The 22,483-nt window shown below is 40.3% G+C and overlaps 1 protein-coding gene across 1 annotated transcript in view; it reads left to right on the top strand.

Moving 5' to 3' along the window:
• CSRNP3 (cysteine and serine rich nuclear protein 3) overlaps window positions 1–14,249 on the top strand; it is a 148,697-nt gene extending 134,448 nt beyond the window's left edge. The window contains exons 5-6 of the mRNA XM_035007866.1: window positions 10,644–10,940; window positions 13,004–14,249. Coding sequence (XP_034863757.1) covers window positions 10,644–10,940; window positions 13,004–14,086 — 1,380 coding nt within the window. The 3' untranslated portion in view covers window positions 14,087–14,249. The remainder of the gene's footprint in view (window positions 1–10,643; window positions 10,941–13,003) is intronic.
• Window positions 14,250–22,483: the final 8,234 nt, after the last annotated feature.

The following is a 22,483-nucleotide window of genomic DNA, read 5'->3' as shown; positions in this document are numbered from 1 at the left end:
TTACAGAGAATAGTCCATTTTCCCTGTCAAGCCCATTCAAACATGTCATACTCTTCACAGAATCAAGGCAGTCATCTTAATACTATACTCTTCTCCAAATTAAGTGCTTAGATTTCATCATCTGCACCACATTGTTGAACAATTACATTAGCCTTTATTCCCATTTCACATGTATCTGTAAAATGCATTAAGCAGCCATTTATGTTCCAAAGAGTGTTGGCATTCCAACTGACTCTGGGTTATATCTTACTGGATTCTACTACCTTGTTCTAGGAAATTTAATTTAGCTTTCACAGCCTTGACTGGCTCTCCTTCTCAATGTTTTTTCAACTTTGATTGTTCTCTTTCTCCTTTCTGAGATCAAGGGTCTGGCTCCACTCTGGTACCATTTCCAACTACTTCCCAGAGTTACATAGTTTTCCCAATTTTTCAGTCATGCATGTGTTCCTTGAGTGATGCTTGGTTGTTTGCTCTCTTTCTTCATTAAACAAGAGTTACCACCTGGTAGCTTTTAATGATCAACCTTTAATGGTCAACCTTTTAAAAATTTCTATCTAAATTTTCTTCAGTTGAAATCTTACATTTATGGTCGTGCTTTATTCACTTAGTGACTCACCCATGCGACATAATTCTCCACCTTCACCTCCAGCCCTGTTCCTTATATCCCTTCAACAGTCTTGTGATTTACTAACCTCTAGGTGAATATCCCAAATGCTCTAGAAGATATAAAGGATTGGGGGTTTGTGGGAGATGGTTGACACAGACTATTATCTCAAATCTAGTTTCCAAATTTTTGTATGTGTCTTTAACTATTTCATCATACTATAGTTCTTTATTAGATGGGTCAAAGTCTGGTCATGGTATTTTTAAACTGCATTTATCCCTACAGAACTTCTCTGTTATATTCTGGAGAGATTGCTCAAGAGCATAGTTAGTGCCAGTGTTTCCAGAATGTATTCCTAAACGGAGGCCTGTTCCAACACCAGATGAAAAACTTTGGTATTTGCCAAATACCTGTCATGTCATCTCTACAACCTATTTTGACAAGTACAGAAAAAATACACCTAACCATAGTGATGGAGACTGAGAGACCAGGCTTCAGCCCTGGGCAAATGCAATACATTTAAGAATATGTTCTTTCAAAATATTGCTGGTATTTTAGTTTTTTTTTTTTTAAGATTTTATTTATTTATTTGAGAGAGAGAATGAGATAGAGAGAGCATGAGAGGGGGAGGGTCAGAGGGAGAAGCAGACTCCCTGCCGAGCAGGGAGCCCGATGTGGGACTCGATCCCAGGACTCCAGGATCATGACCAGAGCCGAAGGCAGTCGCTTAACCAACTGAGCCACCCAGGCGCCCCGCTGGTATTTTAATTCTAATGGAACAATCAAACATATGTCATCAAATCTTTACATTCTTCCTATGCAATATATGTTGATCCTCTGGTTCAGGAGAAGTCAGCTGAACTGATTCTCCTGATTAAACTATGGAATGCATCCAGTGCTGTGCTAGAGGCAGCTCACGAAAGTAGCTCACTAAATTGTATTGTGCGTATATCTTCCCAGTGGTAGCTGGAAGTCAGCTATGATGAGGACTCTTTACACCATGGAACTTGACAAACACAACATATTAGAACTTTTTTTTTTTTTCAGAGACACCATCATTAAATATTTACCTGCACAATGTTGGCTTCATTTGGCTTAGTAACCACCACTAAAAGAAGCAATGTTGATCTAAACCAGAGGGAGGATAACGGAACATATGAAAGTTTACATGTCTTATGTGTTGATGTTATCATCCTTTCTGGTGACTTTGGTGATGGTATGTAAGCCACAGACACACTGTAAATTCAGGTTGCTGAAATTCTTACAGGCTGGCAAAACAAGCAAATCTTCCTGGCTCTTTGAGGGTATAATTAAATTGGTTCCAATTTGCCACCTGCAATTAACAACTAATGAATAGAAGAGTTATCCTGTAAGATTTGACTGAATATCAAAAGAATATGAATATTTTTCTTTATTTTGCCAGAGAATTAGTGACTAGATTGTCTATCCAACTCATAGCACAAAACTATGTCCAGTACAAAGCCACTGACTGCACATCTTTGATGACCCAGAGCACATTGCTTTTTGAGAGAGCTGATTCTACTTATCCAGTTGTAATTGTTAGAAAGTTCTTTACATTGACCAGAATGCTGCCATCTAATTCTATCTTTTAACCCTAATTCTGCCCTCTAGGCACACAGAATAAATCCTGCCCCTGTTCTCTAAACTCCAAGTGTTTGAAAGCAATGGTGGTGGATATGCCAATATTTGACAAGTGGGTTATGTGGGCTCCATATGTTTCTTTCTATAGGTTTAGACATCCTTAGTTCTTCCCATTAATCCTCCTAAGACACTTTTCACTCTGGTAACATTCCCCTGGATATAATGCTGTTTGTTAATGTCTACCTCAGGATATGGTAGAATATTGTACCATAATACCAAAATATTGTACGCCAGAGAGGATCTATCCGGTATAAAGGAATGTGTTACATTATCCCCTCCCAAGTTGTGGATGCTCTATCCCTGAGTATACACTAAAGGCACAGTAGCTTTTTGGACCTTGATCATTTTGTTTGTTCATATTAAATAAGTAAATGTAAGTAAAAGAGCAACAACAAAAAGCAAGCAAACAAACAAAGCCCAGGTAAATCAGGTCAGCATCATCATATAAATTAAAACTTACTACATCTCCAGGCAATAATCCTCTTTAGTGCTGGACAGAACATACACGAGAGTGATCAATAAAGTTTGTTCTTTAATTTGAATAAGCCTGATGTTGTCATCCTCAAATGTGATAAGCCCACCCCTTAGCCTTCATCCAAGATATGATTTGAAAATTATATTTAACAAGACAGGGTCTAGGTTCAGGATATCCTCTCAGAGTAGTGATCCTCAATGGGAAAAGGGAACTTTCCCTTTCACCATCCCACCATGACCTCCACTGAGACTTGTTGTTGTATGTGCCACACCCCTCTTCCCAGCCTCACTGATCGTGTGAAAGTGCTGAGTGTCCCTGTTACTAGAGACATTTTCAACTGTACAAATAACTAAAAATTCATGTATCCAACCATACTCTTATTAATGAGTTCGCATTTTGCCCTTCTATGTAAAGAACATGAAAAATTTTGTCTGAGAATCACAGGACTAGATCAGTGGTTTTCTAGTTATGTTCCACGAGGTCAGGGCTCTATACCTTACTCCTGCTTTTATCTATTTTATATAGCTTGAGGTTCTGCACAGAGTCTAATTTGACAAATGGACATTCTCGCTTTAGTGACCTAAGTTATAACTCCAGTAGTCATGGCTCTCTTTCTTCAAATATTCAGAGACCATCTGTTTAAATAATCCTTTCTAGAGTATTACCTAGAATTAGGTTTTATTTTAAACAATTCACTCCCATTTTGATCATCTTTTGATATCTTTCCCCATTGCACTTCACACATATTAGACTGAACAACCATAGCTTCAAGCTTTTTCATTGCTCGAGAGTGTGAATGGCCTGGACCTGGAGATTCTTACATATAACAGCTGAGTACTATCTCACTGTCTCCCCACCTCTTTTTTATATGTTAAATCCTTACTAACATATCTGTTCTCCCGTTTCTGGTTTGAAGGTTTTCTCCTTGATAGAGATAGTGGAATCAGAATAGGAGCTAAATAATCCTTTGTGTCTTTGTCTCTACCCTTCCATTTCACTTGTCTATCATTTCCTTCTCCCCGCTGCTTCTATAACTTGCACGTATATTTTGTTGCCCTTACTGCACTGTATCACATTTATTTCATGGTCATCTCTCCACCAGGCTGGAAGCTCTTTAGATGGCAGAACTGTCATACATCTGTAAATCCTGTCACTTGTACAATAGCTGGCAGTATAGTGATTAAGCATGCATTCATTCATTCACTCATTCATTTATTCAAAAATATTTATTAATCAATTACTGTCGGACTGCAATTAACAAAGTTCTGGGGATACAGTGGTGAAAAAGACAGACTTGGTCTCTGTTCTCAATGCGTGCACATTATGTTGGGAGAAAGATACATGAAGCTAAGCACCAAAAATAATATATTATTACAAAATTAGGCAGCATACTATGCTAATTAAATACAGGCCAGGGTAAATGAGTTGAAAGTCGGCTGGGAAAGTTCAACAGTGAACTTGGACCAGTTTCTTCTGCTGACATCTCCATTAGAAAGTCCGCCACCACATGCTCACAGAATAGGTGCCCAGAGAAATGTCATTTATCTTCAGCTTGCTTCCAGTTTTCTTCTGTTCTAAGCTCTTATTCTCTGTGTCTGAATCATATCTTTCATTTCTGAATGAGCTAAGTCTAAGGAAGCTTGTACTGCTCTTCTGTCTGCTCCCATAGCACTGGGATCGGCTCTTGGAATGTAGCTGCAACCGTATCCTTTTTTCCCCCCTTCTGTGTAGGGTTCTACTATTGCCCTAAGAATTCTTACTTTAAACCGCTCTTAAGAGCCTGGCTTTAGCTTTGAGGTCAAATAGACCTGAGTTTGATTCTCAGTACGATCACTAGCTAGACTTTGGCAAATTATCTTCTCTAGGCTCCAGTTTTCTCAACAATTAAAAAATATTTCATAAGATTGTTGTACAAATTAGATGAGATAATTTATATAAAGTATAGAGCCCAGTGACTGGTTTTCAATATAAGGTAGCTTGGGTCATTCTCAACATCATTATCATCACTACAATAAGCAGTAATCAGTGTTTGTGGAATTGAATTATTTTCATATTCTGATTTCTTTCCACTGTCATTTTTACATGTGCTAATAACTTTGTAATAACCAGGAGACTTTATTACTAAGAATACCTTTTAACTGCTAAAAGGGAGTGTTTTTATTTTTGTTGGTTTTGGTCTTGTTTTTAGCATTTTAGTAAATCCACATTTATGGTGGAATTCATCCCCACATGACATGGCAAAAAAAAAAAAAAAAAAAAGGCAGGGGGTTGAATGCTGACTTTCATTTGAGCCCCCCTTACCCTGTGCTTGACTAAAGCAGTCTGAGAATCATTCCACTGATTCTGACAGTAATGTATCCCATCCTTCAAGTGTATTTAGATGGGCAAAGGTTTTACTCTATTGGGCTTATGAACTATTTGTTCATACTTATCAGTACAAATCAGACAGATTTGCAAAATTAAGATGTTTGCATTCTATTTAAAGAAAGTTATAGTCCTTTCAATTGTAGAATGAGTCTGGACAAGTTTACACAGTGACTCAAGAACTAAGTCCCATCTTAATTATCATTCCTGGAACAAAGCAAGCAAAAGTACACACACACACACACAAGTCTTTGACCTTGATATTTTTCCATTATAATATAAATAAATGCACACAAGTAGGATAAATCTAAAGATAAAGATCATTTAACCAAATCCTGATATAGGTCATTACTTATCACCTCTGAGGTGACTAAGGCAGGGGAACAGAGGAACTACTCTCTAGAGGCCTACAATTTATTTACTTTTTGTTCTTTGCTTATGGACCAAGACAGGAAGTGATCCTGCACAAGTCCAGTCTTCTGAATAATTTGTAGGCCAATAAAACACCATGCTCTGTTCCATCTCAGACCTTTGAAACTATATTGTTGCTGAGTGTGGAACGCCTTCTGCCCCCACTTGGTCATCTCACTGCTACTCCATCTTCAGAGTTTAGCTTAGATGTGGAAGTCTTCCTTCCTCACTCCACCACCAGCACCCCCAGGTGCCCTGTGTTCACTCTCAGCTAGAAAATCCCTATGAACTGGATAAAAATTACTAGATTCCTCATCTCTTTACTCCAATCCATTGAGATCAACACCTGTATCTTGTGCTCTGACATACCTAATGCTTAAATGCAAAGTAAGCACAAAAACTATTCAATATACTTTAATATATAAAAGCAGTGTATATATGTAATATCATGGCAATTAAGAGCACAAGCCGTGGAGTCAAATATCTAAGATTGTGACTTGGTGCCCACCCTTACTGCTTGAGATCTTGGACAAGTTATTTAGCACCCTGTGCCTCACTTTCCTCATCAGTTAAATGAGTATAATGATAGTATCTACCTGATGAGATTTTTGTGACGCTAAATGAGTGCATGCAGGTAAAGTGCTTAGAGCAGCGCCAGGCACGCAGAGTCAAAAACTGCTCTTATTAATATTGTTATAGGTATTTTTTTTAAAGATTTTATTTACTTATTTGACAGAGAGAGACACAGAGAGAGAGGACACAAGCAGGGGGTGTGGGAGAGGCAGAAGCAGGCTTCCCACAGAGCAGGGAACCCAATGCGGGGTTCGATCCCAAGACCCTGGGATCATGACCTGAGCCGAAGGCAGAAGCTTAATGACTGAGCCACCCAGGCGCCCCTCTTATTAATATTGTTAATCTCATCTCATATCTCTCCCACCTCCCTTTCATCCTCACTTCCAAGCTCTCTCTTTTTACACACACGTACACAGAAACAAAAGTATGTTTGAGGGCCAGCATTATTTGGTAGTTAACCACAGTGTAATTAAACCACATTTTGGCAAGTTTTTTTTAGCTCTTGGGAAGTCAATGTTACTTTGGGGAAAGAGCACTGAACTAGAAATGGTCCACGTCCCAGACTATCTTCTAAGGTATCTATCTCAAAAAGGAGCATTCCTTTGAATGTGCTCATTACTCTGTATGCATTTTTTTTTTATAAACAGAATAGATTTTTAGATACATTGTGTTTAATTACATGTAAGAGTTCCAGCACTGCATTGTCTACCATCAGAACCTTGGAACCTTGAGGTACAGGGAAAAGCATATTAAATAGGAGTCAGGGCATTAGGTATTATAAGTGTGTGTTGGAGAGGTCACAATTAATCTGGGCCTTATTACTGCATAAAATAAGGAGGCTGCATCTGATGAACTAAAGCCTGAAAATTCAATGGATCTATTTTGAGATAGAGAAAAGACATTTAAAGGTAACCCTCATATTGACAGAGAGAAATGTCATATATATGCAATGGAATCTTATCCTGCCATGAGAAATCCTGCCATCTGCGACAAATGGATGGACCTTGAGGGCATTATGCTAAGTGGAGTAACTCAAAGAAAGACAAATGTGGTATAATAGCACTTACATGTGGAACCTAAAAAAGCAGAACTCATAGAAATAGAGAGCAGAATAGTGGTTGCCAGGAGCTGGAAAGTAAGGGAAATGGGGAGATGCTGGTCAAAGGCTATAAACTTCTAGTTATAAGATGAATACGTTCTGTAGATCTCATGTACAGCATGGTGATTGTGGCTCACACTACTGTGTTACATACTTGAAAGTTGCCAGGAGAGTACATCTGAAATGGTCCCATCACAAAAAAGAAGTGGTAATTATGTGATACGATGGCAATATCAGCTAATGCTACAGTGGTGTTCATTATTCAATATACAAGTGTCTTAAATCGACACATACACCTTAAGCTTACACAATGTTCTAGGTCAATTATGTTTCAATAAAGTTGGGGGAGGGGGAGAGAAAGAAATGTACAAAATGAATATTCTTGTGAAAATGGGTGGTAGAGTAAAGAAGTAAGGAAATGTAGGTGAGGCAGTCTTGAAGACTCTCTGGTTTCTTTGCTCCAGATCTTGAGAGCATGATGGACGTGAGTTGTGCCCCAAAATAGGGAGCTCACTGACTTTTTTCCCTATTGCTCTAATATGAGAAGATGCTTTTGAAAATAATCTATATAATGCTCCAATTTTAAAGAGCATTTAAACTTGGTAGGTTTGGCCTGGGTTTTAAAGGAGCAAATGGGCACAGACCACAGGAGGGGCTGGGGAGGGAGAGAGTATCTCTCAATGGCTACCACACCAGAAACTGTAAGGAAGGGGAGAAAAGGCAACTGACTAGGAGGAACTCAAATATTTCCAATCTTCATTAGAAATGGCAGAGATGACGGGTGCTTGGGTGGCTCAGTCAGTTAAGCATCCGACTCTTGATTTTGGCTCAGGTCATGATCTCAGCGTCGTAAGATCTAGCCCCCCATGGTGCTCTGTGCTCAGCAGGGAGTATGCTTGGGATTCTCTCTCTCCCTTTGCCCCTCCCCCTGCTGTCACAAGCTTTCTCTCTCTCTCTCAAATAAAATAAATAAATTAAACTTAAAAAAAAATTGAAATGACAAAGGTGATAGTGGGGAGGTGAGGAGAAAACCTTGCCAGATCACCTCAGTGTTAACACGAGGTTTTGAAATCTGGATTAGGGCCCCTGTGGGTTCCTAAACGAGAGTGAAAACAGTGTGTAGCTCTGTGTGAAGAGTTTTTAGATTCTTGATTGAATTTTTATCTTGAAATGAAATTGTTTATTGTAATTTAAATATGTGGGAATAAGAGGCGCATATTGTATTTCTAAGAGCACTTATATTTGGAATAAGCGTCATCTCTAATTTATTTGAGATAGCTTTTTTTTTAATTTTTAGATGCCAATTGCTAATTCATATTCCCCTAACAATTTTCACTGATATATTAGCGGCCGTTTATTTTTTTAAAAATCAGGCCCTGTTGATATAAAATGGAGGGTTTTTCATTGTTTTGTGATGTTACCAGTTGCACGAGGGAACATAAAGATAGAACACGGAGAGTAAGTAGGAAAGAAATATTAAAATGAATCATGCTCACCAAGTCCTGGGTGTTCTACATGAGCTATGGAATCAGACCTTGACACGGCTCACACAGACAGGCCAAGAATTAATGAAAACAAATCTAAATGCCACTAAGTGACAAGATGGGAAAGGTAATGCTTCCTATTTGTTAATGCAGCATTACCTATCACAGAGGGTTGAGTATGTGCTAGATAATTACACACTTGAATTTCCTAGGAAATCAGATCTTCACAGATAGAAAGATGCTTATGCTTCTATTAGCAAATAAGAATTAACAAAAGTGATAACAGCTATCAATCAAAGTAACATCCTAGTAGTGGATATCACAGAAACGTGGAAACCGCTTAGCCAACATGGCATAAAGAAATGCCAACAAAGGAAATGCATTTGCAGATCCCACTGAGAAGTAAAACTCCATAAAGGGGAAGGCCCATTGTTGCAAGAACACAGGCTTAAGCTCTGAATTATTCAAAAAATATAATTTAGTGGCATTTGAAAATGCAGTTCAGAGGCCCTCTGTAATATATTTTACTATACACTTGCTACTGTATTGTTTCCTCTTCTTGAGGGTAAAGACCAGTCTTCTACTTGTTTTCCAGTGTATTCAGAGTTTTCCAGTTTGTGGTTTTGGGTCAATAATAAATATTTTTATCTGACTGTTGGACTTTCTCCTATGAAGATCAAAGGATGATGTCTGATGTCTGAGTATTTTAACTGTGGAATAACTGAACTGTTGTTAAGATTAAAAAAAAAAAATAGCATGGGGGTGCCTGGGTGGCTCAGTCGGTTAAGCGTCTGCCTTCGACTCAGGTCCTGATCTCGGGGTCCTGGGACCAAGCCCTACATGGGGCTCCCTGCTCAGTGGGGAGTCTGCTTCTAGCTCTGCCTCTGCCTCTTCCCCCCCATCAAATAAATAAATTTTTAAAAGTGGCATGGTAATAATTGCAAGTAATGAAGCTTATGAAGTAAAAAATTTAAAAATTAAAGAATCAAAATAGCTTTACATTTAGAGTAAGCCCTTATGGCGTTTCTACATTTATTCCTGTGTTGCTTCTCAGGGTACGTTTCTCGCTCATATTCAGAGAAAATGTCTCTTTCTAAGTGCTTTTTTATGAAGGAAACATAATATGTGCTGGCCCAACAGTAAGAAGTGAAACACTGATTCAGGGTTTCCTGATGGATGAAATTAATTTAGAAAAGAAATATAAATAGAAGCAGAATAATTATGAGTAGATGAGACATAGCTGTCCACATGAGCTATGACGCAGAAGCTCTTGCTTTGGGCACAGGTTCACGTGAAGTCCTTTGAGGGCTGAGTTTATTGTTTCGGTTGCCCGTTGGCGAGAGCCTGCCCGCGCTGCTCTCTGCTCCTTGTCTTTCTGATAGCACACTGACCTGACTGATTACTGCATATCCAGCCCTCATTCTTGGAATGTCCTGTAGGGTAACCGCGTTTGTGATCCCAATAGCACAGTACAGGACGATGTTATTTCCTAGTTCACGGTTTTGCTGGCGCCCCAAAAGACATAGTGGTTATTTCAAGGACATGTTTGCTGAGTTAGGTGGCAGTGGCTTCCACTGAGATGCTATCACCTCTGAACAAGGACACATTTATTCCACCATCAGGGCTGCCCATCACGAACTGAGTCTAAAGATAGCTTTCCCTAATGGGCATCTGTAACCTTGGCCTTTTTCACATCGCACTGGCTAAAAACTCTAACTCCTTACATTAGGAGGTTCAGAGTTCCAATGAAGTCTTCTGTTACCAGTGCATTTAAAAGCCTATCATTTTGATGCCTTCCTTTTTCTTTCCTGTGACTTCTCCAAAGAGAAAAATAAAAGGAAATAAGATGACCCACAAACACTCTGGATTATGGGGACATGATGTTTTATAATGGTTTTATTCTACCACGGGTAAAAGTAGGAACTTGAGACCCTGCCAATGCTAAGTGTATTTGCTGCTTCGTGTTTCCAGATGACCAAGAATGGCACAGTGGAATCTGAAGAAGCCAGCACTCTTACCGTGGATGACATTTCTGATGATGATATTGATTTAGACAACACAGAGGTAGACGAGTACTTCTTTCTACAACCCCTGCCGACGAAAAAAAGGAGAGCACTGCTGCGGGCCTCGGGGGTGAAAAAGATTGATGTAGAAGAAAAGCACGAGCTGCGCGCCATCCGCCTGTCGAGAGAGGACTGTGGCTGCGACTGCCGAGTATTCTGTGATCCAGAAACGTGTACCTGCAGCCTGGCAGGCATTAAGTGTCAGGTAAGGATCTGGATTTCAAGGACTCCCAAGAGGAGACCTCATACCCCCCACCCCCCACGTGACAGAGAAAGAAGTTGCTCCCGTATAGGAAGAAACTTTGCAGCAAGGCACAACCTATGGCTCAAGAAGAGAGAAATACTAAGTCAGGGACATCTCTGGGTGTACATAATACGCTGATACAAATAAGATATGATGTGAGAGGCAACCCAAGCTGTAGCTTAGTCCATCAGAATTATTTCCTCTTGGATTCATTTAATGTACCAGCGTATTGTGGGTTTTTACAAGCGCTCAGAGAGATCGTGACATCTCTGACATAGGAGTTTGTGTTTCCGGATCCATCGACCGGGTACAAAACAACGATAGGTGAGTGGTGGCACACACTGGTGGGAAAATGACAAGACTGGGACTTAAGAAAACGGAGTTCGACTCCTGGCTCTGCTTTCCACCAGCTGTGTGAAATTGGCAAGTCAGGTAAGCTTTCTGGGCTCAGTTTCCTTATCTCAAAAATGAGAGGGCTGTCCTGAACCGGTGGTTGGCAAACTGTGGTTCACGGGACAAATCTGGCTGCCATCCGTTTCTGTAAATAACATCTGAGCGAAGCCCAGCCATTTTGCGTCTCTTTGTTTGTTTTGGTGTCGTCTGTGACCGCTGTTGGTGCTTTTACAGCAGCAGTGGGTAGTTGCCAGGGACACTGTAGGGCCCACAAAACCTAAAATATTTCTTCTCTGGCCCTTTACCAAAAAAAAGAAAGAAAGAAAGAAAGAAAAGGAAAAGGAAAGAAAGGAAGAGTTTACGAACCTGGGGACTAGATGATCCTCAAGTCCCCGTACGTCTGTATGATTTATGCTCCATGATTGGTTAGGTGTCATTATTTTATGAGGAAACTTGCCTTTTTTGATAAGGACAGACACTCAGGCAGGCAAAAAAAAAAAGAGGCTAGTTCTCATCTGCTAAACAGTTGCTTAAAGTGGATTAACAGAAAAGGGATTCATGAGTAAGAAAACAGTTACAGATCTGGCTCTGCCCCCTGCTGTTACTTTTTACTGAAACCAGGATGACTGTGCTGAATCTGCCTTCTCCTCTGTGACAGAGGACATTCCCTGCGCCTGGATAAGGTGGCAAGCGGGGCCGGTTCTTGGTGGGGGCCCGCGCTCTGGTCTGCATACAGCTTAATTGGTAGCAATTAGCAAAGGTCTTGGGAGGGCCCTTGGATTGCCGAGAATTCCACCTACGATCACCTGAGCGACGAGTTCAGTCCCGCCACACTTGGTGAACCCAAACACTCTGCTGACAGAGTCCAATCGCTCTAATTCTAGGATGTCGGTGACATGAGCATCCCTCTCCCTCAAGAAGCTTATAGCCTCCTGGAGTGGGGAGGGGCAGCGGAGGGCCAGGACCTAAATGCATGGGTCCACCAGCCAGAGTCATAAATGGGCACAACGGTCCCAGCCCTGCAGGACACGTACATGCACCGTGGACCGGGGATCCAAACAAATGGAAGGAAAACCAAGGAGAACGAACTATCAGGCTACATGAGACTAAGTGGTGTCAGTCTGGCCATGTCCGGCAGAAAAGTTCATTTTATAATAAGCCAAGAAGAGGGGGGTGGCTAGTATGGAAAATGTCCTCTAGATTAAAAATAGCAGGTAGGGATGGGGACAGTAAGTTTGTGTCGTTTAACATTGGGCATGTGAGGCCGCGTGCTGTGGGGGTGAAGGGAGAGACTTTGAAAAGATGGGAGCAAAAGTAATAGGCTGGGGAGAAAGGGGGGAGGGGAGAACGGAGAGAGAAGAAAGCATGGGGAGGGGTGTCCGTGAACTAAAATGCCACACTTAACAGCCGTGACTCGTTTTTCTTTTGAATACAGGTTTTAAGCCCAGGCTGACGCTTAAGACGGTTACAGTCTTCCCTTGCCCTCTTCGTTTCTTTGCAGTATGATTATCATTGGTTCCGTCGCGAGTGGGATTAAGCGATGCCAGATTCAAAGGGGTTGCGGAGAGGTGCTGGAGTTGTCTCTGGTCTCTAAGAGTTCCACGGCGCTAATCTGTGTTCTTCCTTCCAAGGTGGATCGAATGTCTTTCCCATGCGGCTGCACTAAAGAAGGATGTAGTAACACAGCAGGTAGAATCGAATTTAATCCGATCCGTGTCCGGACTCACTTTTTGCACACGATCATGAAACTTGAACTGGAGAAAACCCGGGAGCAGCAGATCCCCACGCTGAACGGCTGCCACGGTGAGATAAGCGCTCACAGTAGCTCCATGGGCCCCGTCGCGCACTCGGTGGAGTATTCCATCGCAGACAATTTCGAGATTGAGACGGAGCCCCAGGCCGCCGTGCTGCACCTGCAGTCGGCAGAGGAATTAGACTGCCAAGGGGAGGAGGAGGAGGAGGACGAGGAGGAGGAGGAGGAGGAGGACGGCAGCAGCTTCTGCAGCGGAGTCACCGATTCCAGCACGCAGAGCCTGGCGCCTAGTGAGTCAGATGAGGAGGAGGAAGAGGAGGAGGAGGAGGAAGAGGAGGAGGAGGAGGAGGACGACGACGACGACGAGAAAGGGGACAGCTTCGTGGAAGGCTTGGGCACCCATGCGGAAGTCGTCCCGCTCCCTTCCGTCCTTTGTTACTCCGACGGCTCGGCCGTCCACGAAGGGCACGCGAAAAATGCTTCTTTTTATGCCAACTCTTCCACTCTGTATTACCAAATCGATAGCCACATTCCAGCAACGCCTAACCAGATCTCTGAGAGCTATTCGGAAAGAGATCCCGTGAAAACAGGTACCCTGTCGCTGGTGCCTTACACCATGACCCCGGAGCAGTTTGTTGACTATGCCCGGCAAGCTGAAGAGGCCTACGGCGCCCCCCACTACCCAGCCGCCAACCCCTCTGTCATCGTTTGCTGCTCCTCTGCAGAAAGTGACAGCGGTGTGCCCTGCAATAGCTTATATCCCGAACCCAGGTCCAATCATCCTCAAGTGGAATTTCACTCATACTTGAAAGGCCCCTCCCAGGAAGGGTTTGTCTCCGCGTTGAATGGTGACAGTCACATTTCAGAGCACCCTGCAGAAAATTCTTTGAGCCTGGCAGAAAAGAGCAGGTTGCACGAAGAGTGCATCAAATCACCCGTGGTTGAGACCGTCCCCGTTTAGTAGCTCAAATGCTCCTAGGACCACCCCTTCTCTTACCGAAAGCCCAGTATTTCTTTCATTCGCTTTCCTGGGCCCGTGGTTGTTTAAACTGAGGACCAAGAACACCCGGACTGCGGTGAATCTTCCAGACTGCCTTTCGTTTTCTCCTTTCTAGCTACGTGAACTGTGGCGTTGCACAAATACGGTCTCTATGAGGATTTTAAAAGATTTCGGACTGTTTTGATAGAAAAATGCTAATTTTAAAAAAGCATAGCTCACAGTTGCCTACCTGTCAAACTGTGTGAAACCTGCCAAGCTGTGTAGATCAGAGCTCCAAGTTTTGGATTATCGGGCCTGTGCAAGATTGCTAACTGAGACTGGGAAGTAATAAGATTTAGAGTCCTAATTTTCGATAAATCTGAAGATGATGGTGACCTTTTAATGTAAAAGTAATTATTGTAAGAAAAAGATTTAATCGTTCCATGTGTATTTTATTTATGGTAGTTAGAAGTCACGTTTTGATGAAAATGAACAGCAGCATGTTCCTTTAAGCTGAAGACGCAGAGTTAGTACCACCGCGCATGCCCATGTGGATTGCGTCTGGAGCCCCTTCACGTTTTTATGATCCTGAGTGATCAGATTTGCAAATACTTTCTTAAGGGTGAAATAGGCCTATTTTTGCTATTTTGGACAAATAAATGAGTCTATATGTGCAGGTCCTTACACAGTTTTCTCTAAAGTTAGGAGTTAGGACAATCCTCTGGTGAGGGTCTAGTCATTGCCCTCCCTCAGCTGACTCCAGAGTTGGAGGTAGAAGGAATTGCCTTTCTTTTTTAAACAGCATCATCTTGGTTCTTAGCTTGGACAGCACCTTTAAACTCTACTCCCCTACATCCAAATGCACTTTAGTGCCCCTTCATGGTACCTTGTGAGGGGTGGGGACTGAGAACTCTTTGAGATGAAAAATTAAAAAAGAATTTTTTTTTAATCTGTAGCTATTATAAAGTTCATATAATTAATAAAGAGGAATCATCCAATGATACTTTATGAAGGAAAAATGACCTATTTTCCTTCGCCACTCTGAAGACCTAACTCGGTAAAAGCAGAGGAGGCAGAAGAAACCTGGAAGAGACACATCCTCAGCAACCAGCCTTTTCTACTGCGTGATCAATCCATCTCTACAAAATGAATATATAAGGAGATTTCCTTTTAGTGACTAGCTGATTGAAGGGGGCCTTTACCCAAATACTCAACTAGGCCTTACTTTTCTGAAGCGTTTTGATTTCTCTTGCCTGGGACAATTAGCAAAACAGTCCAGAATGCGTTGAATACTTTCTAATTACCTCACGTTCTCTTATTAAAGGGGACAGATAGAAATTAAAACATGCACTCCCCACCTTTAGATTATCTGCACTTGGTTCGTCGGAGGACTTCTAAGATCCCGTTTTCCTGTACATTAATTTAGGTACCTAACTAGTGTGTTCTACCTTCCCCCCCCCCAATGCAATATGACTATGCTAAGTCTGTTTCATATTTTCAACCTTCTGTTGTTACAGCATTTCACATTTTATGCCTCTTTGAAATGTGGACATGCCTTGCTATTCAGTGACTGCATTGCTAATTTTTATGTCTTCTAGGCTTAGGTGTTTAGAAATATGGATATAAATATATGGTAGATCTCAATTCTTTAAAAAATACTATTTTATTTCATTGAACTTAAAAATGTTTGATCTCAAGAAAGTCCTCCAGTGGAAAAGATTCTACTAAAACTTGGTTTGGGGAAAACATGTCTCCTGGGCAGCTCCTTCCTCTTTGCGGTCAGTCCCGCCCTATCTCCCCCCTCCAGGGGACCAGATTTATAACTATTAATGTTAACATTAAAGGAGCTGTGGGTGTGTCCTTATGGAAGTAGCAGTAAGGAGGGCAGGCATGTGACTCTTGAATGATAAGCCCTTTGGGTTAATCAGATTGGGGTTTTTGCTCAAATCTCAATAGTATGTCTCACGTTGTCTACAAAGTTACACTTTTTAGTGCTTGGTTTCCAAAACTGTTTCCCTTACCAATACAATCTAAAGAGCGCAGGCCCAAAGAAAAATGACAAGAGGCTACTGTCCCTTCATTTAGGCGTGTGAAAAAAACCACATGGGCCCTATTTGCTGGACCATTACAAGCCCTTGAAATATTTACTCGTGAAGCAGTCAGCATATTCTTGGAACACAGACGGTGGCGGGGGGAGAAGAGACTCTGGCTGGGGCAAATTTGAAGGGTAGAATGTCAGTCCAGTTTCTGCAAGGATAGATACTTAATTTGGTTCAGCTTTGTATTCGCAAGAAGGTTGATGCCTACTTGTTTGTTTGGCTAGGTCTCTGTTTTGTAGCTTCATTTCCAAAAGGATGCTTAACCTAGAAACAGGCAAACAAAAAAAATCAGAGCTTTTTCCCCCTGTCCATTTGGAGTTGAAAGTCACTGGGCACAGAAGGATTAACCTTCTAAGCATGAATTCCATTCCAAATTTTCATACACATAAACTAACCCCTAAACATCTCCCACAAACTACATACACAGATTACCTATTAAAATACACACACACACATACACACGATGTATACTACACACTGGAGAATGACAGATTTTAGGCTATGGCCAATAATAAATACTGTATTTTTTCCCTACCCTAGGACAGGATGCCGTTTTATGATCAAAAAGGAAGGTCTAGAAAAGAGGATAATTTGTAAAGCTATAGTTTGAAAATGTTGGGTCAAAGTTGCAAATAATATTAATGATGGATTCATTTCATTGTTACTTCCTTTCCCAGAAATGCTGAGAGAGCACAGTGTTCTATCTGACTTTTTTTTTCCTTTAATAGCCCTTCTATTCAACAAAAACTGCCCACATGCCAGGAGAGCGCTACAGTTTTTCTAAGCTTTTTAAAATGGGGATCAAGCTAGATGCGGCCGGTTGGGATACTTAAGATCTTTATACTGAGACACAGTGACACCTGACCTGCAGCTGTTGTATTGCCCCCATAGTATATCTAACCAAATTTCTGTCTTTTTCTGACACGTGGCTTTTTAGTCATTGACTGCCAGGCAAAGCGTCGTGCTTTGGTCCCTGTTGTTTTAGCACCAGCCCTACACTTTTTATTGGGACTTAATTCCTAGTTATAATACGGACTAGATTGATTTGCAAATCAAGTGGCTGGAGCAGCTTGCATTTTCTTTGTCATTCTAGGTTTCCTTTGGGAGAAAGAAGTCAACGAAAGAGATTTACTTAAGTTCCCCACCGCCCATCGTTTAATCATTGATTATTAAGACATAAGTAAAACGTGTTCGACTCATGTCTTTTGTTAGCTGAATAATATAGTTACTTTTTAAAAGTCAGTCTTTTCTTTGTGATAAAACTGTATTTTTCCCAGTGTACCAGCCACATATAAAATGTGAAATGAATATTATTCGAGTCATAAAATCTTCACAATCATTTATGGCCCAGCAATACCCTCCCCCCCACACACACAAAACTCTATGAATTACAGAAACACTCGCCACAAAATAATCAAGAAGCTAAGATATTATGTGATTATGTTCTTTATATTTTTATATTCTAACAGATGATATCCCAGCAAAATTCTGGTTTGGTTATCATTAAACAGGGAAATAGATCATGATTTATTTCCTATACATTGATATATCATTGGTTCTCTAATTAAACTTCTGATATTGTACAAGTTTATAATTCTTTGATCTTGATATTTAGAATTTACTAAGTATCAACTCTATCAACAAATATTTATAAAACACCTACCCTGTTAGAGGAAGTGTTCTAAGTGGGTAAAAAGAGGAGGTAAAACACTACACATTCTAAGGGATTGTGATGATGAAGAGGTACGGCATGAAATAAGCCTCACTGTAATTCTTTTTTGTTGTTGTTCTTTTTTTTTTATTATGTTGTTAGTCACCATACTTCTAAGATCCCGTTTTCCTGTACATTAATTTAGGTACCTAACTAGTGTGTTCTACCTTCCCCCCCCCCCAATGCAATATGACTATGCTAAGTCTGTTTCATATTTTCAACCTTCTGTTGTTACAGCATTTCACATTTTATGCCTCTTTGAAATGTGGACATGCCTTGCTATTCATACATCATTAGTTTTTTTTTATGTTATGTTAATCACCATACATTACCTCATTAGTTTTTGATGTAGTGTTCCATGATTCATTGTGCATAACACCCAGTGCTCCATGCAGAACGTGCCCTCTTTAATACCCATCACCTGGCTAACCCATCCTCCCACCCCCCTCCACTCTAGAACCCTCAGTTTGTTTCTCAGAGTCCATAGTCTCTCATGGTTCGTCTCCCCCTCTGATTTCCCCCCCTTCATTCTTCCCCTCTTGCTATCTTCTTCTTCTTTTTTTTTTTTTTAACATATAATGTATTATTTGCTTCAGAGGTACAGATCCGTGATTCAACAGTCTTGCACAATTCACAGCGCTCACCATAGCACATACCCTCCCCAATGTCTATCACCCAGCCACACCATCCCTCCCACCCCCCCACCACTCCAGCAACCCTCAGTTTGTTTCCTGAGATTAAGAATTCCTCACTATAATTCTTTTAACTGGTGATTTTATATCACGAATTAGAAAAAGTGACATCAATTCTTGTCTAATTATATGCAAACTGTAACTAAAAGGATACTTCTTCTCCCTAAATTAATGGAATTCACTGGATGCTCTTCTTTTCCTCTCCCCCTGTCCAAAATTTCTGAATTAAATCTAGACTCAGCTAGAGGAACTGAATCGAATGAAAAAGAGATTTTCAGCTAATTGCTTCTTCAGTGTTAGGTCTATATAAGCGATGCTAAATTTATACTAGCAAATTCCTACCAGATAGTTTCCAAAGCTGGTTGACTCATACATAAACCAGGAAACATTTCAGGAAAACTTTGAAACAATGATGTGGAACATAATCACCTTTACTTCTATTTATAAACAAACAGTTTAAAAAATTAGCAAAACCATAGTTCCAAGTTCCAAAGGCATTGCCTTGTAGCCTGTAGAAAACAGAGGTCATTCGGGCCACCTCAGTTTTCGCTGGGGTTACGAAACCATCAAATGAGCAGGTGGAAAATGGACATTCTCAGAAGTCAGATAGAGACTGCTTTTTTAAAAGGTGCCACGAGGCCTTCCATTTCTCCAAATATGACTTCACCTTCCTGTTTAAAAATGGCATCTGTCCTTATTCTCTCGCAGAAAGTTTAGAGTGTCATTACTGTAGCCAGCGTATAAAAGACCAACCTTGAGTGGGAAGTACCTTCTTACTTTCAAAGGCAAGACTCGAGTGTAATTTGAAACCAGAACTCTCTGTGTATCCTTTACCACAACCAACATGGAAAGCTTAAAGCCTTAATTGCTCTCCGTTCTAACACAAATTTGCAACTTCTGATTATATTATTCTGAGATCTGCTAACTTGTGCTCAAGCAACTTAAATACCTAAGCCACATGCCACAGCTTCGCACAAATAGCACAGCTCAACAGATGTTTACTGGTGCATTAAAGAATTCAATTGACTTAATTTAACTGAATATCAGCAATTGAAAAGCCCACTAAAATTATGGCGGTGTCAGGGTGGGGTGGGGTGAGGACGGAATCTAAGCAAAATAAGTGGTAGTGTCTCCCGGGAACTGTAATGTTTCCGCAGAGCTGAACAACTAGAATTTTCACCAGAAAAACTAGATTCACAAATGGCAGCCTGAAACCTAGAAGGGGCAGTGACAATCTCGAAACTCAGAGCCCAGTTGGTGTTCACATCTGCTGCCCACCATCCACATCGATTACGTCTTACTCTCTAAAGATCATTTGATGCTTGCTTTAAAAAATAAAAAAACCAAGCTCCAACATGCTAAAGAAACTATTTTTAAGATTTAGACACATTTTATATTAAAGTGACTGACAGACTATTGTCAAAAGTGATGAATATGGAAATAAAAGAGCTCTTTAATATTTTACCTGTCAAATCTGCATATTTAATGTGACTTTTTAAAATAGTCACTTCTAAGTTTTACTTCAACTCCTCTCAGCTTTCAAACTAGACCATGAGACCCCCTTCCAACCAACCAATGAAGGTGGGGGTTTTTGTTTATTTTCTTTCTTATCATAAATTCAAACTCAAAGCTTGATATGACCTGGGTTTTACCTGGTGAGTGGTCCCGCGGTTAGTCTAACTTTGGGCTGTCGGGAGAGTAAATGGACTGCCTTGGGTTTTGATCTCTGACAGTAGTAATTCAGACAGAATAATTGGAAGCAGGAAGGTGATTACAACCAGAATCAAAGCCTAAACCAGTTCATTCTTTATATGCAATTATTGTAATCTAATTAACATATAACCTGGAATTTTAGTAAATACAGGTACATGTTACATTCATGGAAAATGAAGTAATTTCAAAGATTTAAGTCATGTTGTTGAGTACTTTCTTTCACTTGTGATAAATATATCACTATACAGGGTAATTGTTTCTTAGTTGCTACTTTACACTTGCTTATAATTCAAGAAAAGTCAACTCTAGTGTGTCATTTTATTTCATCTCATAAGTTGCTGGCAGAACTCAAGTTTCAAGAGATTATGATAGAATTTATTTTGGACAATATTTGCATTTAATGTGCTAATGATGACATTCCTTTCTTCGCATTACTCATTACCCTGGTGATAATCAAATCAGTTCAGTAACTCTCATTTTTGTGACATGTATGAGGCCATTTCAATATTTTAAGATGATGTATATTGATTCAAAGGATTTAGGAAAAGACAAATTGATGGTAGAAGTTAGCCTTGCCTTTGTCTACGTGAATTTATGTGGCCTGGTTGTATGGTTTTAGTGGCAATTTTGGAATAACTGTTTTGTTAGGTATGCCTTTCCTTCTACTTTGGCTTTCTTGTGATATTTTTATCTGGCTTGGGGGTGTCTTAAAAGTTTTTTATTGATGAGTATTTGGAAGGACATTGATTGAGAAAATATCTCTTTAAAAATTATGTAGGTGCTTCTATCACCAGAGAACTTTATCAAGTCTTACTGCCCACTATGTAAGACCAGAAACCCCTCTGACAGGGATGTGTCCTCCAAATACGTTTTTGCTGTTGTCTCTACATAGGAAGCCTATTCAAAATTAGATAAGAATTTTAAACTTTGTAACATAATTTATCCAATTTTGTTTTGCTTCTCCTTTTTATGTTGGTCAGCAAGCTTTTCCCCTTAGCCGTAAAGAAAGCCACCCATCCTTAAAACAATTTCAAAGGAATTTGAAATTTTACTTATTTATTTTTGGAAATTTTATTTAAATATAAAAGAAAGGAAGGAAGGAAATAAAATCAAAATCTGAATTCTCCTAAAGAGGAAAAACATAAATATCTAAGCCTAAGAAATAAATTGCCTGAGGTTATTCTTTTTTTAATTAAGTGTTGTTCCTTGGATGCTTTAATGATACCCAAATGATATCTGAACTTGATAGACTTTAAATTTTAGTAGTTGGCACAGTCATTTCCTTTGTACCATGATTAAATAGGGTCCCCTGCCAAAGGTTACGCTCTGAATCTTGATTCATTAGGCGCTAGTCATGCCAAACGGGTGTCTTAGACTAGTTTAATCTTTTCATGGATACTCACAATGGCCAACTGTGTGTGAATAATGAAAAGTTTGAGATTCTTGTGTATTCTTCAAATTTTATAGTCCTGAGACTAGAAGAGATCTCCAGAGGTCATCTGCTTCATCCATCTATCTCCAGGGAGGACTGTCATTCAGGCATGCCCAACAGGATAGATACCCATCTATTCTTAACATCGCTAGGGAAAGCGGTTTCCTTGGCAACACAATCCAGTCCTCTTAGGTTTTTCTCACAATAAGAAAATATCTTGGCCAGTCTTTGTGGGCTAGGCACCTGGCAACAGTTGTGGTGATTTGGGCCATTGTCCTGGCAGACTCAAAGGACACTGGGTTTCCCCTTACTTTGATGATTATTGTATTTGATGACTCCGCAAGTCCCCTAAGAAATCAGATTCTTAAAAAATAAAGATGTGAGTATTGAGACCATGTTCAGTACCATGACCTGCTTTCAACAAATATGACGGTAGTTTTTTTTAAATTATTTTTATTTTTTCATTTGTGTTCACCACTGCTGTAATGTCAGGAGGTAATGCTAAGAAAGGTGACTGTTTCAGATCCCCAGTGACAGACATCAGAGTTAGGATCAAGTGACTTGACTCACTCAATTTTCTGAGAAGTTACAATGACATCAAGTGAGCATTTTCTACCTTCTTGCTTCTAAATAAGTACCTTCTCATTAATCTTTCTTTACCCTAAAATGACAAATGAGAATCTCAAGCTTTTCCACTCCTTCTGGGGAAGATGTGACTAGTTTTGGAGAGTC

The sequence above is a fragment of the Mirounga leonina genome, unplaced genomic scaffold (assembly GCF_011800145.1).
Source record: "Mirounga leonina isolate KUSES-001 unplaced genomic scaffold, KU_Mleo_1.0 Mir_151, whole genome shotgun sequence".
NCBI lineage: Eukaryota > Metazoa > Chordata > Mammalia > Carnivora > Phocidae > Mirounga > Mirounga leonina.
This window is presented reverse-complemented; position numbering and strand designations above follow the sequence as displayed.